The sequence below is a fragment of the Protopterus annectens genome, chromosome 5.part0 (genome assembly GCF_019279795.1).
Source record: "Protopterus annectens isolate FY-2018-M chromosome 5.part0, PAN1.0, whole genome shotgun sequence".
NCBI classification, from domain to species: Eukaryota; Metazoa; Chordata; order Ceratodontiformes; family Protopteridae; genus Protopterus; species Protopterus annectens.
In genome coordinates this window covers 1,485,915,893-1,485,943,587 of record NC_056735.1, presented here as the reverse complement: position 1 = coordinate 1,485,943,587, position 27,695 = coordinate 1,485,915,893, and the positions used below count along the sequence as shown (strand labels likewise).

General features: G+C 40.0%; 1 protein-coding gene across 1 annotated transcript in view; it reads left to right on the top strand.

Moving 5' to 3' along the window:
* Positions 1-27,695, top strand: part of GAB2 (GRB2 associated binding protein 2) — a 1,426,812-nt gene that overhangs the window by 1,332,979 nt on the left and 66,138 nt on the right. Inside the window, exon 7 of the mRNA XM_044071312.1 lies at positions 22,421-22,511. Within this exon, the coding sequence (XP_043927247.1) occupies positions 22,421-22,511 (91 nt within the window). The remainder of the gene's footprint in view (positions 1-22,420; positions 22,512-27,695) is intronic.

The window sequence follows — 27,695 nt, the reverse complement described above, 5'->3', positions numbered from 1 at the left end:
TAAGGGTATTAAGCAAGAGGGGTGACCTGGCAAGGCCTTGAAGCCATTTAGCCACGGAAATAGTGCAGCAGTGGTGCTAAGAAGGGCTGGCCAGTTGAATAAATATTTGAATCTTGTTTTCAATAGCCAGAAGTACTGCATTGTTTTACTTGATAAGGGAGCAGCTGTTGGCATTTGTACAACTGCTTATTTTTTCTTTTCTTTTTTTTCTTATTTTTTTGAGAAAGTGAAAACAGCATTGAACAAAGACTACCACTGAAAAAGATAAAGAATAATAGCTCTCTTTTAGCTACAGATAAAATATCAGTGGTTAATTCTGCAGTATTTTCTAGTTTTATTCCTGTGCACTTATGTTGTAGTCATTAAAAATCCAGTTCAGATCCCGTTTGTCTGTGACAAATATCATGGCATTTCTAAAAATGCAGCCTCAGACATAAAGGAAGTATCATATGCTTCAAGCCATCTGGTTGTAGTAATCATGAAGTATTTGACCAATATCCTAGCCATCATTTTGCAAACGCAGAGAGATGAATTCTAGAACAGTTTATCCTCAGGACTAGATGCTTCACCAAGTTTTTAGGAAGAACAAAGACAGCTGCAGTTCCAAACAATGGTTAACTGGGTGAGGTGTGCAAATGAAGAAATTGCATTAAATATGCTTGCTGACAGAAGGGAACAGTAACCCTGTCTAGACTAGCTGTCCTTTTAACTGCATTTAATATTCTACTCCCCCCCCCCCACATCCCTGCCTTTCACTTTACCCCTCTTACACCTGTCCAAGGCTGTCTACAGTGCCCTCTGTGGATGCTTTCTTTTCCACCATACTCCTTATCCATCACCAGGAGCCAATAGTAGGGAGAGGTGAAGGGGACATCCACCATATTCCTTCTCCATCACCCAAAGCTGTAACTAGGGCAGGGTGAAGGAGCAGTTGCCTCTGGGTGCAATCGGTTAAGGGTTACAATCTGATATGTATGAGTACAGTGCCAGCATTGATGTATAAAGCTGCGATGATATCACAGCTTCATGAATAAATACTGGTACTGCATTTGCAATTAAGGCTGAAGCTCAGTGTTTACTAGTAACTGTAATAGGGTGCATGCTATAGACATAGAAACCCAAAGAGGTTTTTTTTTTTTTTTTTAAATTTTTTGGTTCTTGGCTTACAGTTGAGAGTATGCCAGTTTGGGGAGTTTCAAGGCTGCCAGATGATGTAGCTATGGTTCTGCCATCACCCATGCAGACTAATTTCATAAAACTGAACTGGATTACTGCAACAAGCCTCAATGCAAGTTAAAGTTGACATAGCACACATGAAATACCAAGTATGCTATATGTTGAAGCCAAATGAGGTGAGACTTGTTAAGTCACAAAGTTATTAATGATGAGTGTCCCTAGGTATGGGAAGTCAGAGTGCTATATGTAGGCAGATAAGAATTACACTATTCCATATGGTTGGCTAAAGTTACAAAAACATCTTGTGCACGTGCCTCTAGGGGACATGTTAGAACATACTGTCCTGTACTGCCTTTGACTGTATTATTATTTCTATTATTGTTGTTATTATAATTATTATTGTTATTATTATTATTATTATCATTATTTGTGGTATTTTGTTTGGCTGTAAAATAATATGTGGAAAAAGCTGCCTTTCATGTAAGTTTAACTTAGTCATTCAACTAGTAACATAGGAAATGTCTGTCATAATACTGTGGGGGTCTATAGGGAAATATTGATATTCAGTATTTGTGTTTATTCCTTAAAAAATACCAGTTGTACATATTGTTAGCAGATAATTCTGAAACCCATTTGTCTGTATTATTTGCATGCTAACCCTTGGTATGTGACAGACCCTACCTGCACACATGTATTAACTATTTCAGTGGTATCTGCAGTATGCGGATGAAATATCCACATTATTGGCATTTTCGTATTCCTGTTAAACGAGATCTGCTGGGCTATTTTTGTGTATAGTTTCAGAATGTACACTTATTGGAACTGCAGGGTTGATGTGTGCCAGCATTTACACCTACACTGGCTGAGATAGGCTCTTACCTATTCATATAGCACTTGGGATCTTCTTAGTGCCATGACTGTGTTCATTGCTGCTGCTGAACAGGTCTCAGTCCCTTTGTTGAGTACGTGTCCTTTGGCTTGTTTCATGACATGTTGCAGACTGATTGAGAAGCATATTGAAGCTTACAAGGCACTTGCATACCTGCTGAAAGGTACTGGTATGTCAGAACCCCCCCTCCCCCTGGTAAATTTGGGACAAGCTATGTTGTTGTTGTGTCTTTTGGCTTTTTCTGATTAGGGATCGCCACAGCGGAACTCCGGTCCGCTAATGATTGGCAGTTGATTTTTACATACTGAGTTGCCAGCTCTGCTGCACAACCTTCAACGAAGGTACGCCCATTCACGCATGTCTCCACGCAGAAGATGCTCTAGCTGAGAATTGAACCGGACAGTGTCTTACTGTGAGGCGACAACGCTACCGCAGCACCACCACCGCAGTCAAAAGTAAACACTGAGGCAAATCAGTCTGTTTGTGTCTTTCGGCTTTTCCTGGTTAGGGGTCACCACAGCGGAACTCCGGTCCGCTAATGGTTGGCAGTTGATTTTTACATACTGGCTTGCCAGGCCTGATGCACAACCTTCAACGAAGGTATGCCCATTCACACATGTCTCCATGCAGAAGATGCTCTAGCTGAGAATCGAACCGGACAGCGTCTTACTGTGAGGCGACAATGCTACCGCAAGCTATACACCCTTCTAATCTTCCTGCACCTACACAAATTAAGTTAGGGATTATTAAATGGCATGTCTGTGTGAAGTCCCTTTGTATACTTTCCATGTGACAGTTTGGCAGCATCAACTGTAATTGTGTTTTTATAATGCTCCTTAAATTTTTACTGCAGTGGTTCTTAGGGATTAACTTTTGCAGTTTGTTGCATATATTTGTGTAAGTCATACAATCATGATAGCCATGAGCCTTTCAGACTTGTGATATCTGTGTTTCAGTGTTTTTGTCTTACTAATGTTGGTCTTAATACATTTGTGTGTTCAACATTCTCTGTAGAGACTGCAGTGCTTTCAGGGTATGCACTAAATACATAGTATGACTCATTTTCATTGTGTGTTTTAGAATGACATTGTGTACCCACTGTGACTATGATGCTTTGAAGCATTGGTTGTGTCTGTTAAATTTATAGATGTGCAAGCTTCTGGATATGAAGTCTGCATTGCAGTTCCCTAGTGGACTTATGGAGGTGTTTCCCCTGTGTGCTTATGATTGTAAAGGGATGTGATATTATCAGCAACTCAAACTAGTGACTGCCTCTGTGGTCAGAATCCACTTCACTAGCAGAAGTCTTCTGAAATCTAACTCAGAATATGTTGACTTTTGAACACCCCAAATAGACAGTCCACATTAACACCTCTCTCATAGGTTATGGTGTTGGGTGGTAGGAGGAGAGAGTTGTCTGTGTACATGAGGCAATTGCTACATTGCCCCAAGATGCCCAGATTTATCAGATAGACAGGAGAGAACACTGGCAGCTGACCCTTGGACATGCCTGAATAAAAAAATACTTTCCTGTAGACAAGTAAGGAAAGTGAGTAAAAGAGTTTTTTTCTCTAAGCAAGTGAGGAAACTAAGTACAAAAACTGTTTACCCCTAGGTAAAGAGGAAGGTTGAGTGCTGTAGTTCGGATTTGTGAAAGGCAGATCATGCCTTCTGAACCTAATTGACTTCTTTGAGGCAGTCACCAAAGCCGTAGACGAGGGTAAGGTGGTTCACACATCCTATCTTGACCTCGCCAAGGCTTTCAACACCATCCGCCATTCTGGAATTATAGCTAAACTCACTAAACTAGGTATAAATCCCTATGTCACAAGGTGGGTTGCCAACTGTCTCACTGACAGAACCCACGCTGTAAAAGTTGCAGACTCCAAATCTAACTTCAAACCAGTGACAAGTGGAGTACCACAGGGTTCAGTCCTGGGACCTCTCATGTTTGGTATCTACTTCTCTGAAATACAGGCTAACACAGAAGGCCTCTGACTAACAAAGTTCGCAGACGACTGCAAACTAGGAGCCATAGTCGAGTCCCCAAATGATGTGGACATCCTACAAAAGGGCCTCACTGAGACAGATGCCTGGTGTCAGAGGCATGGCCTCAAGCTCAGTGCCAAAAAGTGCATTGTCATCCCCTTTAGTAAAAACTCTGTACCCATGAACTACCACATAAACAGCAGTCTACCTAACGTTGAATGTGTGATAAGGATTGGGACCCAGGTGGACAGTAGTCTCTCCTTTGATAATCACATCGCCACAGTAGTCAGGAAATCCTTCTATGTGGCACACCTCATCACAAAAGGGTTCTTATCCAGGAAAAAAGAGGTCATTGTTCCCCTCTAGTCAGCACTCATTAGACCCATTATAGAGTACAACGCCCCTTTTGGAATGTACCTCACAAGACATCTGCAGCAGCTTGAAAGGCCACAGAAGTACCTCACAAAGAGGATTACTGGCCTCAAACAGATGCCCTACACTGACCATCTCAAAAAACTCCAGCTTTACCGTGTAGCATATTGCCTAATCCGAGGAGATCTCTGCCTAACATATAAAGCTATGTTAAACCCAGAGCTGTTGGACATGCTACACCTAAAGAAATCCCAATCCCTCTGACCTACATGCTCTGGGGACATAAACCTTGTCACCACAATAACCAGGACATGCTGGAAGGATAGATTCCTGTCCCAGAGACTTCCTATACTCTGGAACAAGCTACCCATCTATGTCAAGCAAAGTTCCTCATTAGCACTCTTCAAGAAAAATCTTGATGAGTAGATGGCAAATAGGAAATACACCCCGGGGATCACTTCTGTGGCTCTGCTTGACAGGGGCACAGGAAATTATCTTTATTGGGTGGCGTAAGCCATGGAACCTTGTTGGCTAGGCTTACTTAGGCCCTTGGGCCAATAGCCTAGTACCTACCTATGAACCTATGTAAAATTAATCTCAGATCTATTGCTAAGTAATTAGCAATATCCATTTGAGTGACTGTATACAATATCTGCATGTACCCTTGCCAATAAAATCACAAGAAAACAACAGCAAATAATTAAAAGCACAATTCAGAAACTTAACTAATCTGTTTGCAAAATGTCTCCGTTAATTGACAGCATGCAGTTGTCACAGTGGCAATTAATGTTAAATCTTAAATGTTTTTGCTACAACCACACTGAACTACTTTCTGCAAATAAATTTCCTTTATTTAATGTTTGTGCATTTCAGTAAGCTGGTGCAGAGACATGAGTAAAAGTCACAGTTGTAACAATGAAGCTAATGCACATATATCTGTCAACTATGAAGTGATTCACCCGTGTTGTCGTTGAGTTTGAGATACCAGAATGACACCATAACATGGCAGCAAATAAAGATCCACCATTCCTGGAGATATAAAAATATTTCATAAACATCTTCTCAAGATGTAAATGGACATAACATTAATTTTGTCCATTGTTAGCAAATAATTTACTGTAGTTTAAACACCAAACTTTAATTAATTTTAATTTGCTTATTATTTGTGACAAGTAACTGAAGGTTAACCTTACTAAGCAGGAAATCAAAACTAACTTAAAAGTTAACTACCATCACTAAACGTGTTTTTTTTTTAAGAATTTACCTGTAAAGTACAGTTTAGAAGAATTATGTGATATGAAAGGTTAAAATGGCCAGGAAACTATTAGCATGTACTTTAACTGGTTTAAAAGTTAAGTTAAATTGTTAGCAGTAGCTTATAAATAGCATAACACTCTGCAAGTATGTGTGGACATGAATGTTATATTTTCTAAATGCAAAGATTTTTGGTAGATTACTTCTGATTCCTCTGATGTTCTCGATGATGTTATGAGCAAAGTTAGTACATATATATATATATATATATATATATATATATATATATATATCTCACTTCTGTGTCACTGTTTGACAGAGGCACAGTATACTAACCTCGAAAAAGGGCATAGCAAAATTTATTTAAAATGGGTGGCGAAAGCCAAACACACTCTGGCTAGGCTTATAAATGCCCTAGGGCAGATAGCCTAGTATGAACCTATGAACCTATATGTAAGCCATGTAGACTTAGTGAGCAACATGATGCTGTAAATAAGAAAAGTGTTGTGTCCAATATGCTTCTTAAAACTTCAGTAGATGAAATAAATGTTAAGAATATTATAAGTAAGAATTGGACATTTTCATTGGCTTCCCTAATACAATGAAATTAATAGGGGTGAATCCATTATTTGTAAACAAGAGAAACACATTTTAAGAATGTTTTTCAAACTAAGTGGACTAAATTTATTTTATTTTACTATTGTTTTTATCTATTTATTTTTGGTTACGACAGTTTTGTTTGGTTTTATAAGTAATGTACAAGAAGTCTTAAATTACTAAGAATAAGGTCCTTGTATGTGAAACTTTTACAAAAAGAAAACTTTAGTTGTTGTTGGTCAATACAGCACACACGCACACTTACACTTGTACACACCAGCACACAAACACAACTGTAATTGTAATTGTTAGTGATCACATAGAACAGTACCTCACCTACATTTCTAAGTATTTTACCACATCTGACATGTTTCACAGGGGGGTTCTCATCTAGCATTATGATTATTTTGATATGTGATCTGATGGCCATATTTTAATTAATATGTCTAACTACTGACAGTCCAAGAATAGCATTTTATCAGTCAGAACGTTAGTGCAAAGGAATCTTTACATTTAAAAATTGTGCATTTTGCACTTCCACCAGTCCAAGTTGGAATTAAAGAGATATTCTTAAATTCACCAATTGCACAACTTATTTTTTGTTAATTTTACTTTTTTGGGGGGCCTCACTAGCTGCCAGCCTTCAGCTCCTTGCAACCAGTTGACTGTTTCATACATCACAAGGAAAGAGCTGATCCCAGCCCATTTTTTCCCTGTGAGGCAACAGCTGATTACAAAGCCGTCATCCTGGCAGCCATAAGAGCAATTTTTAATATGGTACTAATGCCTCCCCTGGTGGTGACATGGGCTCTACATCACGACAGAGGGACTGCTATGGAGACATGCCAGTTTTCAAACTTACTCCCACAAGGGCTACCACGCCTCTTGGGTGGGCGCACATACACATTCCTGCTTCCCCTCAAAGACCTGTTCTCAGAGAATCAGGCTACACCACTCCCCTAGAGCACCAGGCCACCATAGGAAGAGAAACCACCACAACTCTCTCTCCTTCCCTGATTAATGAGAAAACGTAAGTATCACTTCTCTTGCCCAACCCAGTTGAGTTTGTCAAGCTTTCCAAGCTGTTAATGGCCCTCAGCTCATCTGGGTTGCCATCAGCGCTGTATCTCTCTGTTCTACAGAGGAGGGGTGTACACAAAAAAACATTTTTTTCAGACATTCTTTGTGATGCCATTTAGGCAGCTTGCAGCAGGGACCATATTTAGTGTAAATAATTACAGTCTGTTTCTAAATTCATTCTGAAGCCGAATAAATAGGCAGTATTATGTTTTTATGACCTTTCATTCTATCATTAAATATGTCTTCATTGTCTTCAGATCCATGGATGAGATGAATAGATGCCTGTCCTACCTTCAGACCATCTGTTGAAGGCAAATAGGATAACCCCACCCTTAACTTGCAGCAGACCCTTACTTTTTCTTCATTTCAAATGTCCTGTCATTAAAATGTGTAAAAACAAAAACTGACTCGTCTCAGTCAGGAAGGTCTGTTTCCTTCCCCCTTCCAGGCTTGCTTTAAAGAATGCAAAAGTGAATTTATGAAATAATGTATGCTTTCATTCATTTTGATTCACAATAAAGGTTTAATCTTTTTTGTCGTTCATACCAGCGTAGAATAATACAACACAAGGAAAATGATGTGTGTGTGTGTGTGTGTGTGTGTGTGTGTGTGTGTGTGTGTGTGTGTACCAAGAAGCCAAGCAGAGCAATATAATACAACTCATGGACAGCGAAAATGGTGTGTGTGTGTTTTGTGTGTGTATACCAGTAGACCAAGCAGAATAGAATAATACAAATCCTGGACAAGGAAAATGATTTTGTGTGTGTGTGTGTGTGTGTGTGTGTGTGTGTGTGTGTGTGTGTGTGTGTGTGTGTGTGTGTGTGTGTGTGTACCAAGAGACCAAGCAAAGTGGAATAATACAACTCATGGGCAAGGTAATGATTTGTGTGTCTGAGTATGTGTCTGTGTATTTCAAAAAATCAATTTCCTGATCTCGAATTCCAGAAACTGTACCAAAGATTGAGTGTGCTTTTCATAAAATGCAAATGCTGTGAAAGTCTTGTGCTTTTCCAGTACTTATTCAATAATATTATGGCATTTTTTTCTGGAAAATGAAAAAAGTGTCCTTGTCCATTGGTAACTTAAAAATGTCTGAGTGAGGAATCAAGGAGATACTTCACTTCCATCCTGATTGACAAATGAAGCTGTACTCTTCAGAAATCACACAAAGTGCTAGACTTTTTTGCAGACAGTGAAAGTGATTCTGGAACTGTAATTTGAAATGTGTTTATTATTCTTGAATTATCTTAAAAAAATGGATTATTCAAGTTTATACCTATAATTTTCTAAAGCAAATATTAAGTACCTGCTCTGCTTTGACCCAGTGGCTTGGTGAAACCTAAGTAAGTGTGCCTTGGGCGAACTGCTGGTGGGATTTCCAACACACCAGTATTTCCGCTATACCCCATCTAAAATTACCTTTAATGGTCTTTGGCTTTATGGAAGAGTGGGGGAGAATATTTACAGTGTAAGGACTGTTTAATAAAAATAGGCTTTGTCTCAGTAAAGACAAAAGCAGATACAAAGGATATATGGAACAGTCAATTCAAGAAAAATAGCTTTAAATTGAGAAGAATAATGGAGATAGCTGAATGTGGCAGAAGGTTACTGATGTAGACAGGAAGAATTTAGGAAATGCTAGACAGTTGAATGTACTAGGTGAAGTGATGTTTTTAAGGATTGTTTTGTAGTAGTGGACAGTGTTTTAAACTACTGCTCAGAAAATGGTGCTGGCAACTGGGAAATGGGGAAAATGATCCGCGGTGGTGGTGCTGCGGTAGCGTTGTTGCCTCAGAGAAAGATGTTGCCCTGTTCGATTCTCAGCTAAAGCGTCTTCTGTGTGGAGACATGCGTGAATGGGCATACCTTCGTTGAAGGTTGTGCATCAGGACTGGCAACACGGCACATAAAAATCTTCTGCCAATCATTAGCGGACCAGAGTTCCGCTGTGGCGACCCCTAACTGGGAAAAGCCGAAAGACACAACATTATTGTAGAAGAGAAGCGTCATTTGCTAGTGATGGATTGGAAAATTCAGACATTATAAAATTATCATCATCATCATCAGCCCCCTTTTTCCCGTTTTATGCATGGGGTTGGGGTATCTTGTTAACTGTCACCATCTCTCTCAATTCAGTGCCACACTCCTGCCTACTTCAACATTCATGCCTGACTGTCGCAGATCTTTCACACAATCCATCCACCTCTTTGCTGGACGTCCTCATTTCCTCTTACCTTCTTCCTGCCTGTCTGAAATCTTCTTTACCAGATTGTCTTCTGCTTTTTTGCATGTGTCTGAACCACCACAGTCTGTTCTCTTTGATGTTTTCTGCAACTGGAGCTACTTTATCTTCTGCTCTTATGTAATTTCTTCGTCTGTCCCACAGTGTGCATCAGACATTATAAAACTGCATGTAAAAGTATATTGCGTAGTTTATGTGAAGCAGATTCCCCACAAATATTTTCATAATCTGTGCTATGCCTTGGCTCAGAGCATGATGTCAATGTTGTCCACAAAGTGCCAGTTTCACGCTGGTGGAAACACTTAATTACATAATTTTGAACAGAAGAAACATTGTCAAGATTGAAAAGTGAAGAAAATATACTGTTCGAATTCTAATGAAGTCAGCTATACTGATATGAGGGAGATCTTTGGTTATAGTGATTGTGCAGAATTATAGTCTGACTTATACAACAGAAAGGGGATGGCAGAAGAGTAGCTATCTTTCTTGAGGATAAATGAGGACAGTTTCCTGCTCCAGGGGTTGTTATGGGATGGAAACTCAAGTATTTGTTGATAGTAATTTTGTGGAAGAGGAGTCGTGAAGGAACTAAAAATATTAAAAGTTAAGAAACTGGAAGGGCCTGCTGGTGTAGAGCCCGGGCTGATAAGAAACATGGTACTGCTGTTCACAGTACCTTATGCCTTCCATACTAGGAAAATCAGTAAGTTAAGTAAGCTTATTTCCTTTGCACAGGTACTGTGTTGAAGCAGTGTGTTTCTTGCTGGGTTCTGCATTCTAATTTAGTTTTCTGTCAGTAGACAACAAGGACTTCTTGAGGCGAGTAACAGCTCATTCTGTTCTTGGACTGACTGCTTGATGGCCTTCCGTGAGGATGCCAATGATGGATATAGGTTTTACTGCCACCAGGAGGCTGTCAGGTAACCATTTGAAATGTCAGAACCCACTAGAGCAAGTTCAGAAACACAGAGACTGAATCGCCAAAAAAAATGGACTTACATATACAAGTGTGAAATGGCCATTTCTTGGAATATTCTTTTTTCTCCAAGGTATGGCAATCTTGGAGTTGATATGTATATGTTCTAAGGGTATGGGGTGCTTGCCTCCCACATCTGGCGGTACAGGAGGACTTACAAGATTAAAGGAGAAGAGCGATGTTTGAGATTCACTCCTCTTCTGGGTTTTTGGTCTCTTTTTTCAGCTTGTTAGCACTCGACATTTTGAGTACTTACCTTTCAGCAGGGAGCCTGTTAGCATGCTGTCCACAAAATTAGAGTAGGTCTTTGTAGAATGATTGTTTAAGTTCAGAGATGTCCTTGCTTACTGTCTGGGATGGTCTTCTTTAGTGAGTTCACAGAGAATTCTCTGCCTCCCACAACCAACCATTCTGATACCGGGTCTCCTTTTTTGTCATTCATTGTCCTGTAGCCAACCCAAGGAAGATGAGGGATTTCAATTAGCTGACCTGATTTCATTTTTTTCTTGTATGTGAGGCTTGTCTTTCTTTTTGAGCTTCATGGGCTGTCTGAAATGTCCTTGGTGAGAACCTTTTTCCTTTCTTCAATACTTTTAGTGAGCCAGATTTTGAACCAGGAGGGTGCTGATGATAGACTTGGCTCCCTGTATCTGTGTACTGCAGGAGTAACATCAAAGGGTGCCATCCACATACGCAGCCTCAGGCAAGTAACATGTGTATCTTGATGTGCAGTGTTTTCACCTGATAGACGTTTTCAGCATCATCATCTTCCAAACCACTCTCCCTGCTGATAACCATGGTGTTAGCAAGCAGAATACAGTAGATCAGGCTTCTTCCTTATCTCCAGCAGCAACCGCCTGGTCATCCACTGAGAGCCATAGGTGTGACTAGACAAGCTGAGAGACATAGTCCTTCCGGTATGTTCTGGGTTTGCTGTAGGGCCTCACTCCAGTCAGCTGTGCCTAGTACAACATTTGCAGTCCCAGTATACAGTAGTAGTGCAAGGCTGCCAGTGGACAGAACACAGGTTTTTATTTGAATCATTTTTAGTTTTAGTTTGCCAGGATTTTTAGAACTAGATTTATTTTATATCTAGCCTGCATTCTCTGTTTTTGTGACAGTACCACAGGTGTCGTCATCATTTGAAGATGGTATTTGAATGCATAGCAACAAATGTTTACTTGACTACTTGTTTGACATGCATTTGAACAGGAAGGAGATTTATTGCTTTGTCATGTGCACCAGTTCTACCTGTGGCTTTGCTTATTTGTCAACCCATTTGTAAAGTGCTACAGCAAGTAAAGAAACTTGTTGGACCCAGGTGGCAGGATTGTGTGTGGCATACTTTTTGGCCAAAGTTTTTGTGCCATATTTTTCAGACTGGTATTTGGTCAATTTTTAAGAAAGGTTCTGCTATAAATATTATTGAAGTCTAAGGCCCATTTTGAGTGGACAGACACCATTCTGAGGATTGGTGTCCTCTTGATTTAAGAAGCTGGAAGGTCATCAATGACCAAGAGGATAGATATGTTGTGATTAAAAAAAACATTAAGGTTGAATTATTGCTTTTAATAATGTTTACATGCAGTCGGGTATACCCTCTCATTCCTGGGAATAGTTCATTAAGGAGTGGATGACATTTCAGGATGGTTTGCTAATCTGAGGAGGGGACTGGAATTTGGTATCCTTTCCATCAAAGGTGTCAGCGAGCCTTAGATTCAAATTATTGTCCCTTATGGGTACGTTTTTTAACAAATATACTGCAATGTTTGAAAGGGTAGATCTGCATAACTTGTTGTGACATCCTCACAACGTATGTATTATTATGTATTAATAATACAACAGGAGAGCAAATATGATCCTCTGTAAAGGTGGCAGGCTTAGAATGCATTTGCAAGACTACTAGGATGGGAGGAGTAGGCAGTCATTATGGGACAGGAAGGTGGAAGGGGGGAAGATACAAATGCTCAAGGAACTGTATGAATCAAATAGTAAGCTTGAGTAAAACCTTACTTACAAGGCTGACTTGACTCACATATCTCTGAGGCTGATAGATTCTGACCTTACATCAACCAATGGCAAACACTTGGCAACTAGGTTATGGAGAGAATAAGTCCAGAATGGGATAGGCATTTGGACCAAATTAAGAGGATGAACATAACCAAAATGGATTTACCCCCCCCCCCTCCCAAGATATAAATAATGTTTTTGTTGAGCAAAAATTAGCTTGCAGAAGATAAATTCCCACTTTAGATGCAAATGTGAGCTATGTTATACTGTAACAAGCTGTGTATCAATAAGCAGGAGGATTGGCCAAGATGGATTACTCAGACTGGAGATGCAAGAATACAGAGTTAAGTCTATAAAAGGGGCAATTGATTAGCTTACTGTACAAAATATTAAGACCTAGACAATAGTTATTGAATAAATATAGGCTTATGTGGGTGATATCTGCAGGCTAAAATGGCTGAATTAGTAGAAACTGATTGTTTGCCACCCATAGATATTCTACCCATTCTAGAAAGTTTAGATTCTTTAGCTGGCAGTGTTAGTTTAAATACTTTTACACTCCAGATGAGCTGTCTGGAATCTTCAGTGAGGCTAATTTCAATTACTGGATGTATAAAACATCCAAACTGGAGAACTGGAAGCATATATTCTCGGTGTCCAGCACTAGGGGTCTTTAAAAAAGATATCCAGAAATTCTACAACTCTCTTTAGCAAGGACTAGCTTGTAAGAGATCTAGGACTTTTTTGTTAGGATTCATGGAACTGTCAGGGATTAACACTCCAGGGCTCATTGTTGTGAATTTGCATATGTTGGGGGCAAAAAAAATGTATAACTAAAAAAAAAAAAAAAAAAAAAAAAAAAAATTAAATCAGTGGTTCCTCCCATAATTCTACAACTTATATAATTAATGGACGAATATCAGACTTTGAATTTGTGACTAAAGATATAGCACTTAAAGCAAAAGCACAGATGAAGTACGCCCCACGGATAGCATTTAGGGCAGGCCACAACAACATTTTTTGTGAAGGGCAATAATTTTTATGACACAGTTATCTATAAAAATGCAGATTTGCAAGACTGGGGGAGCTTCCCTTGTGCAGTTGTAAATTATAAAAATTTGGAAGTTCTGTTTTATTTGCTGTTTGCTATCACGGTGTTGTAATGTTTCTTAATGAAGTTGTTTGGGTAAAAAAAGTTCACTGATGAATATATCCACTGAAACTGCTCCTTATTGAAAGTGGACTTCTTTGTTTCAGTTATGAGCAACAGTGAAGCAACTTTTCTTCCCTGGCATTTGTTCATAGTGTGTTCAGTTTAGAAAACTAATACTTACGTAAGTCTGAATCTTGAAGATGCCTTATACTACCTCAGATATCTCATGTCAACACACAGGTGCAATGACTCTTCTCCCATGTTTCTCCCAGATTGTCAGGCTTTTCACTGTACATGGAGAGTAAGTCTGGCAGCCTTGTGACGGAATCTCATTTCTGCTGCTTCTATCTGCAGTTTAAACATTTCGGCCACTACCCAGCTCTGATGAACATAGATGATGATAGGCACATAGACTGGCTGGTAAAGTGAAAGCTTCATCCTATGACTCAGATCTCCTTCATCACTACGTTCTCGTGCAACACCTGCAGTACTGCTACCACTGCACTAACGTTCTGGTTATTCTTCTGATCCTCTCTACTTTCAGTCATGTGCAAAACCACAAGATACTTAAACGTTTCCACCTGAGGTAGCTACCGTCCACTTTAAGCGAGGTATCCACTTCCATCACTCAACTGCTAATGGCTGTTCTAAATGAGTGATGTGATAAAATGAGATAATATTGAAGAATTGAGTTTACAGTGTCTTTGTAGATTAAACTTTTTATTTGATATTAATTTTGGGAGGAATTAGTTTATTGAGAATTAGGAATTTTCCTTCTGTATCAGTTAGGGAAACCTGCGGTGGTGGTGCTGCGGTAGCGTTGTCGCCTCACAGAAGACGTTGTCCTGTTCGATTCTCAGCTAGAGCATCTTCTGTGTGGAGACATGCGTGAATGGGCATACCTTCGTTGAAGGTTGTGCGTCAGGGCCGGCAACTCGGCACATAAAAATCTACTGCCAATCATTAGCGGACAGAGTTCTGCTGTGGCGACCCCTAACCGGGAAAAGCCGAAAGACACAACAACAAAAATCAGTTAGGGAAATCTGTAACTGTGTCCTTGTTCTGAAGTATTCTGCCTAATGGAAAAATGTCATTCCCGACCACTTGAGGCAGTGTGTCACTGGTATTGCTTTCAGCTATATGTTGACATAGATATTCCAGATAAAATCATAGTAGTACAAGAAGCTGCTACTTCTCATTCTATAAAACTTCCTAATGACAATGCTTATTACCATAGTTAAGTGATCCAAATCACTCATTCATATCTGAAAACAAGAACAGCAAAAACCCTAAGAAAGAGCAAAGCCAGGTTACTTATCCCTGCAGAGCTGAATACAAATGCAGTACCTGTAGAACACAGAACTTTTCTTCTTCTTCTTTCGGCTTTTTCCCGGGTAGGGGTCACCACAGCGGATCACCTGTCTGCTCATGATTGGCAGTGGAGTTTTACAATGTCGAGTTGCCAGCCCGGCGCCCAACCTTCCACAGAAGGCACACACATGCACACACTCACACCTAGGGCCACTTTAGAGTGTCCAATCCCCCTACAGCATGTCTTTGGGATGTGGGAGGAAACCGGAGCACCCGGGGAAAACCAACGCGACCACAGGGAGGACATGCAGACTCCGCACAAAAGGAACTCCAGCTGAGGATCGAACCGGAAAACCTCTTGCTGTGAGGTGGCAATGCTAACCACTGGACTACCGTATGCAATTTATGTCCTAATACCTGTTTAGCTACTTATTTTTCCTTCTGTAATAATCAAACGTAAACTAGAACCTGCAAGTATTTTAGAATTTAGAATTTTTTAATTTGAGCGACTGGATGGGGATAGGCTTCCTCCAATATTTTGTGTCTTTGAAAATTCAGCATTTCAATTGCTAGGCATGCAGCATTAAGTGGATGTAAAGTATTTTCCAGCACTGATTAATAGGGACAAACATTACTTTGTAAGGGCTCATTGTGGAGTGTCTGTTTTTAAATTTCTACAAATCCTGCCTCTGTTATTTTGCACGCTGACTCTTATGACTTACCCTTTGTTTTTGTCTAGCTATGCCTGATTTCTTTTTTTTTAGCTGCATAGTTGCCGCTTGGGTTTATCCCACTCCAGTTGCCCTCACTACTGCTTGGGCTCACTTTGTACCCCTACCCTGTCCCAAAATCCCACACACCCCTTCTTACAGCACATTCATAATTACCACATAGCTCGACCCATGCAGACAGGCCCACTATGAATTAACAAACAAACTACACTAATACATGACTCCTCACAGCAATATATCATGCAAACACATCACATATCCAATAGAAACTACTCTCTTTCACACTTCCTTCATCCATAAATCTCTATTTCCCACATATACTGGTGAAAACTAGTTCCCACACTCCTGTATCTCAAGATGTCCTCTCCGCATCTACTACTAATCTTAGCCCTCTACCAATTAGCATTCATACCTTCCTACCCCCATCCCTTAGGCAATCTTCACTTGTACACTCCAGAGGAACCACTTACTGACCCAAGTACATTAAGTCCCCATAGCTTGGTCCAATCAAGCTGTAACTTACTCTTCAGGATTAAATACCTAAAGGAGCATACCTTGTCACCATAAGTTCACCTTAGATACAAATACAACCCCAGTTACCTTATTACCATAACATCAAGTCTACACATTTAAACCTATGTGGGGACATACACCTTAACCCAGGCCCTTTAGAATGTTCATCTACACCAGTCCCTCCCCCTCCACTAACTTCCACGCAGCCACTACCATACCTACCATTTTGTCCTGGTTTCCACCCTTTTCATACTAACTTATGAAGCATCTACAATAAACTCCCTGAATTGCATGCCTGGATAGCCATATACACCCAGACACCCTTGAAACTACTGGCAACCTCCTGAAACTAAAGAGTTCCTTTCCCACCAGGATATCACATTATCAACAAAGACCGACACAGTAAAGCAGCAGGAGGTGTTGCCATTCTCCCCATTTTCTCATACTATTCCAAAATTCTCAAACTCTGAAATTTTTATACCACTGTTCAAACTCATTAAAAGTAAAACTATTGCCATAACAGGTCTGCGCATTCCCCAGGTAACAATATTAACACAGTTGAAGAAACTATCTCGTGGCTATCTTCAAAAATTCCATACAAAGTTATAATACTAAGAGATATGAACAAAGATTGGCAAACTATAGATTGTGAAAATACAACTAGTAATATGCAGTTATGTCATTTCACCCAACTTATTACTACAGCTACCAGGTGTAATAAAAGCACAAACAGTCAATCACATTTAGACTGGATTCTGACTTTATCCACAAACAAAATCAGTTCCCATGGTACTCTGGATAGTAGTGTAAGTGACCATCTTCCAAACTGTACAATCAGACACCATGACAGCACCCCTAATACACATCTGTACAAGTCAGTAAAGAAACTCTAGCTTTCGTGCTGAGACTTTCATACACACACACTGACACTTTACAACTGGAACCCCTTAGAACACTCTCCCCTGATAAAAGTCTCTGAATTTAACAAAACCTTCCTAAACACCCTTGAGTCATTATCTCCACAGAACAAAAAGACTAAAGGCTAACCCTGCTCCATGACTATCAAAAAACACAAAACAACTTACAATCCAGAGAGAGAAAAGGCCTTGAGGCCCATGTCAAGAGATAAAATAGCCACAAGCCTGTAGGTACTTGCACAATCAGGCAAAGTTAAATATTACCAAAGATAAAAAAGAACAACTACTCTAAACAACACACAGTATGCCAAAGCAACCCCAAATCCTTCTGTACCTCAGTTAAAAATTTACTCAACCCAGGAGAGGTGGCACAACCAACCCCAAATACACCTAACTGTAGTACTAGCATACCTGATCAATTCAACAATTACTTTGTTCAAACAGTTCTAACAAAAAACAAAAATGAATCTTTGAATCCCAAACAAAATGAGTCCCACCACAAACAACCATCCTACTCTCTTTACTATCCAGCCAATTCTTACCACTGTCATCAAAAAACATCTCCAGAAATTAAAACCCACAACACTCATCCCAGACAAATTACCAGGTGAATACCTAAAAATTGCAGCTTAAAGTCATTGGTTTCTCAGTTTTAGTCAATCACTCAATAACTGAAAACAAGGTTCCACAAAGGTGGACCTCCATCAGATGGCTCAGTTTTTAGACCAATTGTTATACTATCTCCATTATCCATGATATTAGAAAAATGCATACAAAATCAACTCCTACAAAGCTTAAGGGGAAATCAGTTCTTCTCACCCACACAGCATGGTTTTCGCACACAGCATAGTATCACCACAACCACACTTCTTAACTTTGTCAGTACTGTAAACTCCTACAGAAATGAGGAACGGTTAGTCTCCATGCTGTTTCTTTATCTAAAACAAGGGTTTTGATACTGTGCCCCATGAGAAACTTCTACAAAAACTAGACTCAATTGGACTTGCCAACTCCTCAATTCACAGTTTTCACAGCTATCTAATAAATAGGGTCCAAGCTGTAAAGTGGCAAAACGACTTCTCCTCATTCCTATGAGTCAGTAATGGAGTCCCAAAAGGATCCATATTAGGACCTCTACTATTTAACCTCTTCATCAACGATCTCTACACCTCAGCCTGTCTTGCTAAGATAGTATAATATGCAGACAATTCTACTATAATCTGCTCAACTGAAACACTTCCTAAACTCCAAGAACTGACTCAGCAATCTTTTTCTTCTATTGACATCTGGCTAGACAATGCACAATTACTTGTCATCCCTAAAAAAAAACAAAATGAATACACTTTACACCAAAACAACTCTCTAACCAAAACACCTCATTCACAATTATCTTCAACAATAATGCCATAACTGAACTGGTAGATCACGGTAAATTACTTGCTGTCATCATTGATGACCAAATGAAATTCAGTCACTGTGTATCCTAAGTAATAAAAAAGATCTACCAAAAACTAGAAGCTTTGAACAGCCAGAAAACATGTAGCCTAAACATTCATACTACCATCTCTGCTGTATGCTGCCCCAGTCTTTACAAACCTTCAAGCTTCTCTGCTGTCTAAGTTACAACAGTGCTGTAACAAAACTGCCAAATTTGCCACCAACCATCATTACCTAAACTGGTTAGAACTGCCATATCTCCTATCTCTTACCCAACTTACCATGATGCACAAACTGATTTACAAACCACAAAACTATCCAGTTTTAAACAGTATCATGCAATTGCACACTCCAAAAAGGTTACTTCTCTCCCTGGATAAGACCCTACTTACTGTAGTGAAGTCACTAAATAATGCAGGTGACACCTTCTATGCATGTGCTCTTTCCCAAACAATGGAACTCCCTACCTGTCTCCATTTGATCCATACAGAATGTTAACACTTTAAATCATACCTCACACTCTACCTAACAAAACAAGTGCCTGCATCATGCTAGGATAAAACCCTTCCTAATACTGTCCCCCTGTAATACTGTTTCCTCACTACTCCCATAACATGCTTCCCTCTCCCTACATCTCACACTTCAGTACTCTTTAAGTCATCCACTCTACGCTTCTTACTATGCTGTCCACGCGTTATCTTTAACACTCCTTCCCTCTCTTTTATATTCCTTCATCCTCACCTGTGTACTTTCTAACACCTCTCAATTGTCATGACTCTGTAGAGTTTCCTTCTGTTGTGTCCTAAAGACTGTAAAAATGTCTTTTTTTCAGCTCAATATGCAATTCATTTGCCTAGTTCATGCATCGTAAAGTCCATAACCTATTATTTATATTTTGTTCATTTTTTTTTAAATTATGTAAACCCTTATGTAAAAATTTCTATGTTTTTGCATATTCATGCATTTGGAGCTTTTCTCCCCTGGCCTCCTCTGAAAAGGAATTGTTTCAAACCAGTTGGACTTTCCTGGTAACCAAAAGGCTAACAAATAATAAATAATATCCTGTATTATCTACTCATCTAGTAGTGTAAACTACATTAGAATGTATAGGTTAGAGCTCATTCATGACTGAGCAGATATTGCAAGCAGGAGTGATCAGCAGTTTGCTTTGTTTCGTATAATGTAAAAAAAGAATTTCGTTTTCATTTGATGATGTGCTCTTAAGAAGCTAAGAACCTTCACAAACTGTTGTCTTGATACCCAGACAGGTACAATGCAGTTTTGTAAGGAATAAACAAATATTGATGGAGAACCAGAAATTTTGTTCTTTACTGTTTATGGTTCTTTATCAGGAACTAAGGCTCTGTGTTATGGCTGTACCAGTAACAGTAATAACTGGGACATTACTTTCTTTCCTGGTGCTATTTTTTTTTCACTAGTGATAATTACACATTAAAAATATCATTGCAGAGATCCATGCTTCTCAACCTGCAAAGATTAAAAATCATAGCACTGGAGTTTCAAATCACAGCAGGGAGTCGGAAAAGGAGCACTTTCTTATTTTTCTCACTAGAAGGTCTTTATATACTAGCTTCTATATAGGTAGTGGTATTGAATCTTTGTGTATGCACTTAATAAAGTGTGTACTCATAAATATGTCTATCTTTATGAGGAACATCATAAATCTTGGAGAAGCATGGTTAAACCTGAGGGCCGAAATCATAGTGCTAAGCCTAAATCATAGCAGTTAAGGATTACGTGAGAGATCCTAATCTAACCAGTTTCTGAATGCATGAAGTCTCAATACAAACAACAAAGCTAAGCGTATTAGTAACACAGAAACTGTTTAACAAAAAATTTGTACCTGATAGAAGGCATGCTAACTTTGCATGTAAGATACATTTTCAGTATTTAATTGCTAGCATATACACAAGAATGAAAACATGAGAAATACAGTGCATGAAATTAAATGCATTCCTTCATATCTAGGGAATAATAGGATAAACAGAATGGAAAAACAAGAAATGTATTTAATTTTCAGACTACTGGTGGGAAAAAATGAAGCCTTGGTCAAAATATCCCCTTCAGTTTCTATAAACATGTGATATCTTGACTGGCCCTACTTTGACCTCTGATATTTTTAACTGAGCTCCCCTGTCATATCTTTGGTCTGCATTATGTTTCACTCATGTCAAGCAATTCATGAAGGACATTTTTCTCTTGCAGATTTTAAGCGTTTTGGTAACTTTTGTCAGTACATGTTGAAGATTTATTGCTATGGCATCAATAGAATTTACATAGTCTTTACCGGTAGTTTGTCAGTGCCTACTTTTTAATTCCATTTTTTTTATTTGCTATAATTTGATGTAGTTTTTAAATTGCACTAGCTATATTAATGTCTGATTTTCATTTCTCAGTATATGTTAATGCAGGGTTCAGGTGCCTAGGCAGCAAGACATTTCCCTGTGGTACATCTGACTGGGGACACATGGCTGAAGATATAGTTAGCTGCAGAGAAATATGGCTGCTTGCAAATTCCCTGTCGGCAAAGAGAAGAATGTGTTGCCATGCCCACAACTTCAAGAACCAAAGTCACAGGGGGAACACAATGTCCATGGTGCCCAAGGGAACATGAGACAGCAGGCAATATGGCAGGCATTAGCGGCAGGCTGGCCAGAGGGCATGTCAGTGGCAGTACAAATGCAGTGCACAATGGGCAGTACCTTTATAATTGGTGTGTGTGGACCATTACCCCCTTTACATTCTCTAGGGAACATTACCTAAAATGCATACTAGAGCATAAATGTGACTACAGTAGCCTGCATGATTTCCTCCATGCTGTAGCACACTTCTACATGTTGTAGTTACATAAGTATGTACTCTACACTGAGCCCAACACTCATTACTTCTTCTGCCTCCATGCATTTGGTTATTAAAGCTGTGAGCATGGCAGTATGTGTTTCTCTTTGCCCACAGGGAATTTGCAAACAGCCATATTTCTCTCCAGCTGACTGTCACTTCAGCCGTGTGTCCCCAGTCAAATCTGCCACAGGGAAATGTCTCACTGGCTAGGCGCCTGAATCCGTTAATGCATTATCCGGTACTTAAAGTAAATTCACAGCAGTTGTGTAATTGTGTAATTGTGTAAACTTTTGTTTGGCAGTTGAATATTTGCCACTGGTAGCCCTTGCATGCATTCAGCCTGCATTCTGAGTGAGGACAGCTATTATCATTTTTTCAATGCGCATAACATAGTACAACATAATAATCCAAATTACATGATTTCAAGAGGTAAAAAATGTTTATCCACAGACTAAAAGTCTTGAGAAACTTATAATATATAACAACTTCAGTCATACATAAAGCATCTTTAACTGAAAAGACATTGTGAAGATGGGGCTATTAGTATATAAAATGTAACATGGTATTTTATCTGGCAGTCAGACTGTTAATTTTTGTTTGGTTTAGTTTAAGATGATTCCTTTCATACTCACCATTCTGTACAAATTTTTGTTAAAATGTTAGGTACAATTATTTATTTATAACTTTTTTGATGATTACACAAAGAGTCCTTTGATAGTATGCAGTTTTGTTTAAAGATGAACAAGTCAGAATTAGTTCATTAGGATCCACATATGTTTCCCAATTATGCTTTGCATTATGGAGTATGTATAGTTATGCTCCTGATCAGATGACCAACAAGCTTGTTTAGATTCTGTATTATAGAATATTATATTGTTTTTTTTTTCTTTCTCTGTCTCTCTCTGTTTTAGCCAAGCCATCTCCCCTGGATCTGAGACCTATTGCTGTTATCGATGAGCTTCCTTTCAAGTCTCCTGTGACAAAGTCCTGGTGTCGACCAATGTAAGTGAATCTGACAGAGAAGTTGCCTTTTGTACTTAAATCGACTTTCCGTAAATGTGGCAAGCTAGATAGTTGAAAGCCTGGTGGCAAACAATAGGCCCTTTACTTCTGTAAAGTGAAGATGTGTTCCATGCATCCAGAAATGTGGAATTTGTTTCAGTAACTTAAGATTTACTGTTTATTTTCTACCTTGGGTCTTAGCATAACACATCAGAGTGAGGGTACAATGTTTAACTAAACTACTATAGAGTGCTGTCACAGTGCAAATCACGTATGCTGTTAGGTGGTTCCTGACAAAGGTTACCAGACTCCCAGTTTTTCAATGCATGAAATAAATCCTGGGGAAGTTTTGTAAGTGGGACTTTAATGAAGCTTGCTGTCTCTGATGGCATTCTCAGTCATCTGTTTTTTTTTTGGTCTGCATGTAGTACTGTTTCATTGCAAGTTGATCATTCACTTGCATTACTCTTCACTTCTCCATTTTTCATATGGTCTTGTCTGATAATACTAGCGACATGTGTTTCGCTTTTACTCCATAGAGCTGATGACAGACTTTGTATAATAAATAGCGTATGCATTCAATGAGCAGAGTTTCTAGTGCATATCAGGCTTCAACAGGAACTGGTGCTGAATCACAGATTGCACAGCACTCAAATGTTCCTTTATTGATGACTACACTTCTTTATTTCTGATTATCAGTGGCATTTTAACTGTTCTGATATAGCTTCCATGTTGCCCGCTAATTACATGCACAGTGACATTTGTTGCTTATATATTCAGTGGCCTAGTTATTACCATTGATAATAAATACAACCCCCTAAGATGTTCTTCGTGTTTCACTGTTGCAGTCATTACATTTGGGTTATCTGCTTGAAGTAGCCCTCGTTCGGCCTGATTAACAAAGTCTTGGGTCCTGCGTTGGTTGCTGTCCCTTTTTCCATGATGTCAGGTCATCAGGGGTATAAAACATGCAGCTGATGCCATTACATTAGTCTTTCTTGCCATGCGGTGCTCGATGCAGAAGCAGTTTGCAAGTGCTGGTCGGCCGACAACTAAAATTTTCATTTTCTAGTTTCCGAACCGAAATCTTCAACTAAAGCTAAGTACCTCATTGGGAAAACTTTTTTTGCTCCTTACCGATGTCAGTAAAAGTTAATAATTGCATTACTTGTGGAAAGCAAATACCTCACAAAAATTTTCATTCGTACTGTATTCCTTGCCTAGGCCTTGACCATGACGTACCTTGCTGTCGGTTTTGTGTCTTATTTAATCAGCGCACTATCCATCATCTCTATATTTTCGCCTCTAAATATTTCGGTTCTCGGTTTAATTATCCAGAAATGTCGTCGATTAGCCATCCGACTACAGGGATTCTGAAAAAAAATGCAAAGATAAAGACAGAGACAGGCCGCCTAGGTCCAAAGCTGCCAGCGACACTTCTCCTAAGCCAGTCGCCAGTTCGCTGGTACTCAGTGAGGCGCTTTTGCAGCCCCTGATACCTGCTACTTCTGATTCGCAGGCCTCTACTGAGACCCATTCACAGTCCTGTATGCCACGAGATGCTTCAACTGTGGAACCTGCGGATGTCTCTACCTTGGATGGGCCCAGAGCCGCTGTGAAGGCACTGGCTTCTGAGGGTGTATTCAGGCCTATGGACTTGCATATTAAATCAATGTCTCCTTCTTCATTTAGGCCTAAATCTCAAACCATGCCTAAGAAACCAATGCCCAGGCCACATGCTCAGGCCTCTATGCCTAAAAAACAAATGATGAGACTGGCTGAAGATCTTATAACTCTGATCAGGGGAAGCCAACCTCCCCCTTCTAAGAGACCTAGGACTGAAGTTGTTTATGAATCTTTTGACCAGGATTCTGATTTCTCTGATTCTTCTGATGATCTGGATTTACCCTTATCTACTTAAGAGGATTCTGATGCAGACAGTCATTCCCTCTGCTTCCCCTCCAGAGGATTTTTCTTTTGGTGAAACCTTGCATACCCTAAGGGAGCATTTCCACTGGGAAAGCCAGGATTTTTCTGATTCAAAAAAGAGGCTTATGGATTTCTTACTCCTGCCACAGCATAGGCCTTTAGCTATACCTCCTGTACTAGACATTGTTGATGATGCCTTTTTGGAATTTAGTTTGGCCCCTGATTCTTTGGCTCCTGCTCCCACAAAACCTGACAGATATTACAGGATTCCTGATTCATGCAAGTTCCTTTTTAAAAATCCTATTGTGGATCCAGAGACTATCTCACAGGGACCCAAGGGCATTAAGGCTTCTACTGCTAAAAATCCTACCCCTTCTGATAGAGACTCCAGGGTGCTGGATAGATGGGGTAAGAAGGTTTAAACTTCTGCAAACTTGGCCATTAGGGCTTTAAACTGCTAGTTTCATATGTTAAAGTATCAACAACATGTTATTGGATTGCTTAACCAGAAAATTATGTTGATTCTTGACTGTGCTGAAAATAAAGAATTACAGGATTTAATGCATTCTGCTGAACAGGTTGGAAAATATACTTTGCAATGTGGATTTGATTCATTAGAGGCCTCTTACAGGGCTGTGGTTACTGGGTCTGTGCTCAGAAGGCATACTTGGCTTAAGGAGCAATCTTAGCGTGATCATGTTAAAGTTAAACTGTTGGATGCTCCCTTAAATCAGGACTGCCTGTTTGGCAACAAAGCTGAGGAAGTTCTTAAAAAGATGGAAGATAAATCTAAATCTATGCAAACTGTTAAAGATTTCTTACAAGTTCAGCCTCCTAGATTTAGTAGGCATTGGCCCTCTAAGAATTTGTCCTTTCCAGCTCCTTCCAGCTCTTCTCAATCCAAACCCAGACACAACAGAAACCCCAGGTTTCAGTCCCAGGGGACACACAAGACTAAGCAGTGGGGGATTTCCACATCCAAATCTGGGAGTAGTTACATTCCCCCCTATGAAAAACTGTCTCAATGACTTGCTTTTAAAACTTCCAAGCACTTCCCAACTGAATGCTCCTTTAGGCGGAAAGATTGGTCTGCAGGCCAAAAACTGGGAACTCATTACCCAGGAAAATGGGTTTTAAATATAGTGTCCCAAGGATATAGATTTCACTTCCACACATTACCAACACCACTTGGGTGGCCAGATCTACCCCCAAATCAGTGGGCAGAGGCCCAAAATTAAGTACTCTCTCTCTTAAGCATGGGGGCTATTCAGTTGGTACCAGAAGAGGAAAATGGACAAGGTTTCTATTCAAGACTTTTCCTGGTACCCAGAAAAGACAATACATGGACCTTTGTCAAGGACCATTCTACTCTAAACACCTATTTGGTGATTCCAAAATTCAAGATGCTGACTCTTCACCAGCTACTTCCTATGCTAGGCAAAGATGCATGGTTGGCAACACTAGACTTAAAAGAAGCATACCTGCACATCCCTATCAGGGAGTCTTGCAGAAGAGACTTATGCTTCAAAGCAGGCTACATGCACTATCAGTTCTCTGCACTGCCCTTTGGCTTATCTACTGCGGCCAGGGTATTCACAAAGTGCCTAGCTTCAGTCATTGCATTTTGCAGGCAAAGAAATATTCAAATATACCCATACCTGGACAATTGTCTAATTCAGGCAGAAAGCCAGGACATACTTTTGAATCATCTGGCCTTTGTTCAAAGGATGCTGACTTGTCTGAGGTACACCATAAATGAAAAGAAATCACACCTGGTACCCTCTCAACAAATTATATTCCTGGGAGCAAGCTTGAATACAACTTCCCAGATGGCTTTCCTCATGCCAGAGAAATGAATTCATTTGACAACCTACTTCAAACAAGTGGCCACAAAAACCCAGTTATCTGCAAGGCAAATACCACAAGCCTTGGGGTTCATGGCCGTATGCATTCTTCTAATTCCATATTCAAGGCTGCATATGAGGCAACTACAGTGGTATCTCAAAAGCCTATGGTGTCAACATTCTCAGGATCTAAAACCAATGATTCCTATCATACCTTGCCTACGCCTAGAGTTCCTTTGGTGGGCAGAGGCCTGCCACCAAAACATGGGACTACCATTCACACTACCCCCTGCCTCCCAAACCTTAACAACAGATGCATCAGACTATGCATGGGGGGGGGCTCACCTGGAAGGGAAGTGCATTCAGGGCAAATGGAACCCAAGTCAAATGCACCTGCACATAAATCAAAAGGAAATGTTAGCTGTACAGAATGCTTTGACACCCTTCAAGGACCACATTCATCCAGGACAACTAATGGTAAAGACGGACAATACTACTGTCATGTGGTACATAAACAAGCAGGGGGTACACATTCTTACCCCATGTACAGACTAGCCATAGCATTGTGGAACACAGCCTTGAGCTACCAAGTGAATCTACAAGCTCAATTTCTGCCAGGAAAACAAAATACACTGGCAGACGGACTAAGCAGAAACCTCATGGGCCCACACGAGTGAAAACCGGAACCAAGGATTTTCAACATGTTGACAAGCAAATGGGGGAGCCCAGATATAGACCTGTTTGCCTCCCCCCAGAACCATCAATTGGACAAATTTTGCACAAGGATTCCCCACAAGCTAGCTTGGAATGTGGATGCTCTATCCTTCAGCTGCAAAAACCTATCAGTTTATGCCTTTCCTCCTTTGTCTCTGCTCTCCAAGATACTACTAAAGATCAAACAGGACAAGCCAAGGACAATTTTAATTGCACCAGACTGGCCACGCCAGCACTGGTACCCCCTCTTGCGCAGTGTGTCACTCTTGGCCCCATGGCACCTGCCTCAGACTCCTTCCCTGTTGTCTCAGCAAGAGAACCAGATTCTGCACCCTCAGCTGCAAACCCTGAACCTAGCAGCCTGGCTAATTACCTAATCTATGCTTTACCACCCCTCAGTAAATCAGTGATGGATATCATTTTAGAGACAAGGAGGCCTAGTACTAGAAAATCTTATGCTGCAAAATGGAAAAGATTTTGTGCCTGGAACCAATCTCAAGGGATGAGCTCAGCAGTGCCCAATTTACCTCAGATTCTACAATACTTGACTGAGATGCTTCATAAGGACTTGTCCTTTTTCCTCCATCAAAATTAATGCCTCAGTCATTTCAGCTCATTATAGCACAGAGCCTCCCCTCTTCTCTCACCCACTGCTCAAGCAGTTCCTCAGAGGGGCCAAAAATTTAAGGCCACCCAG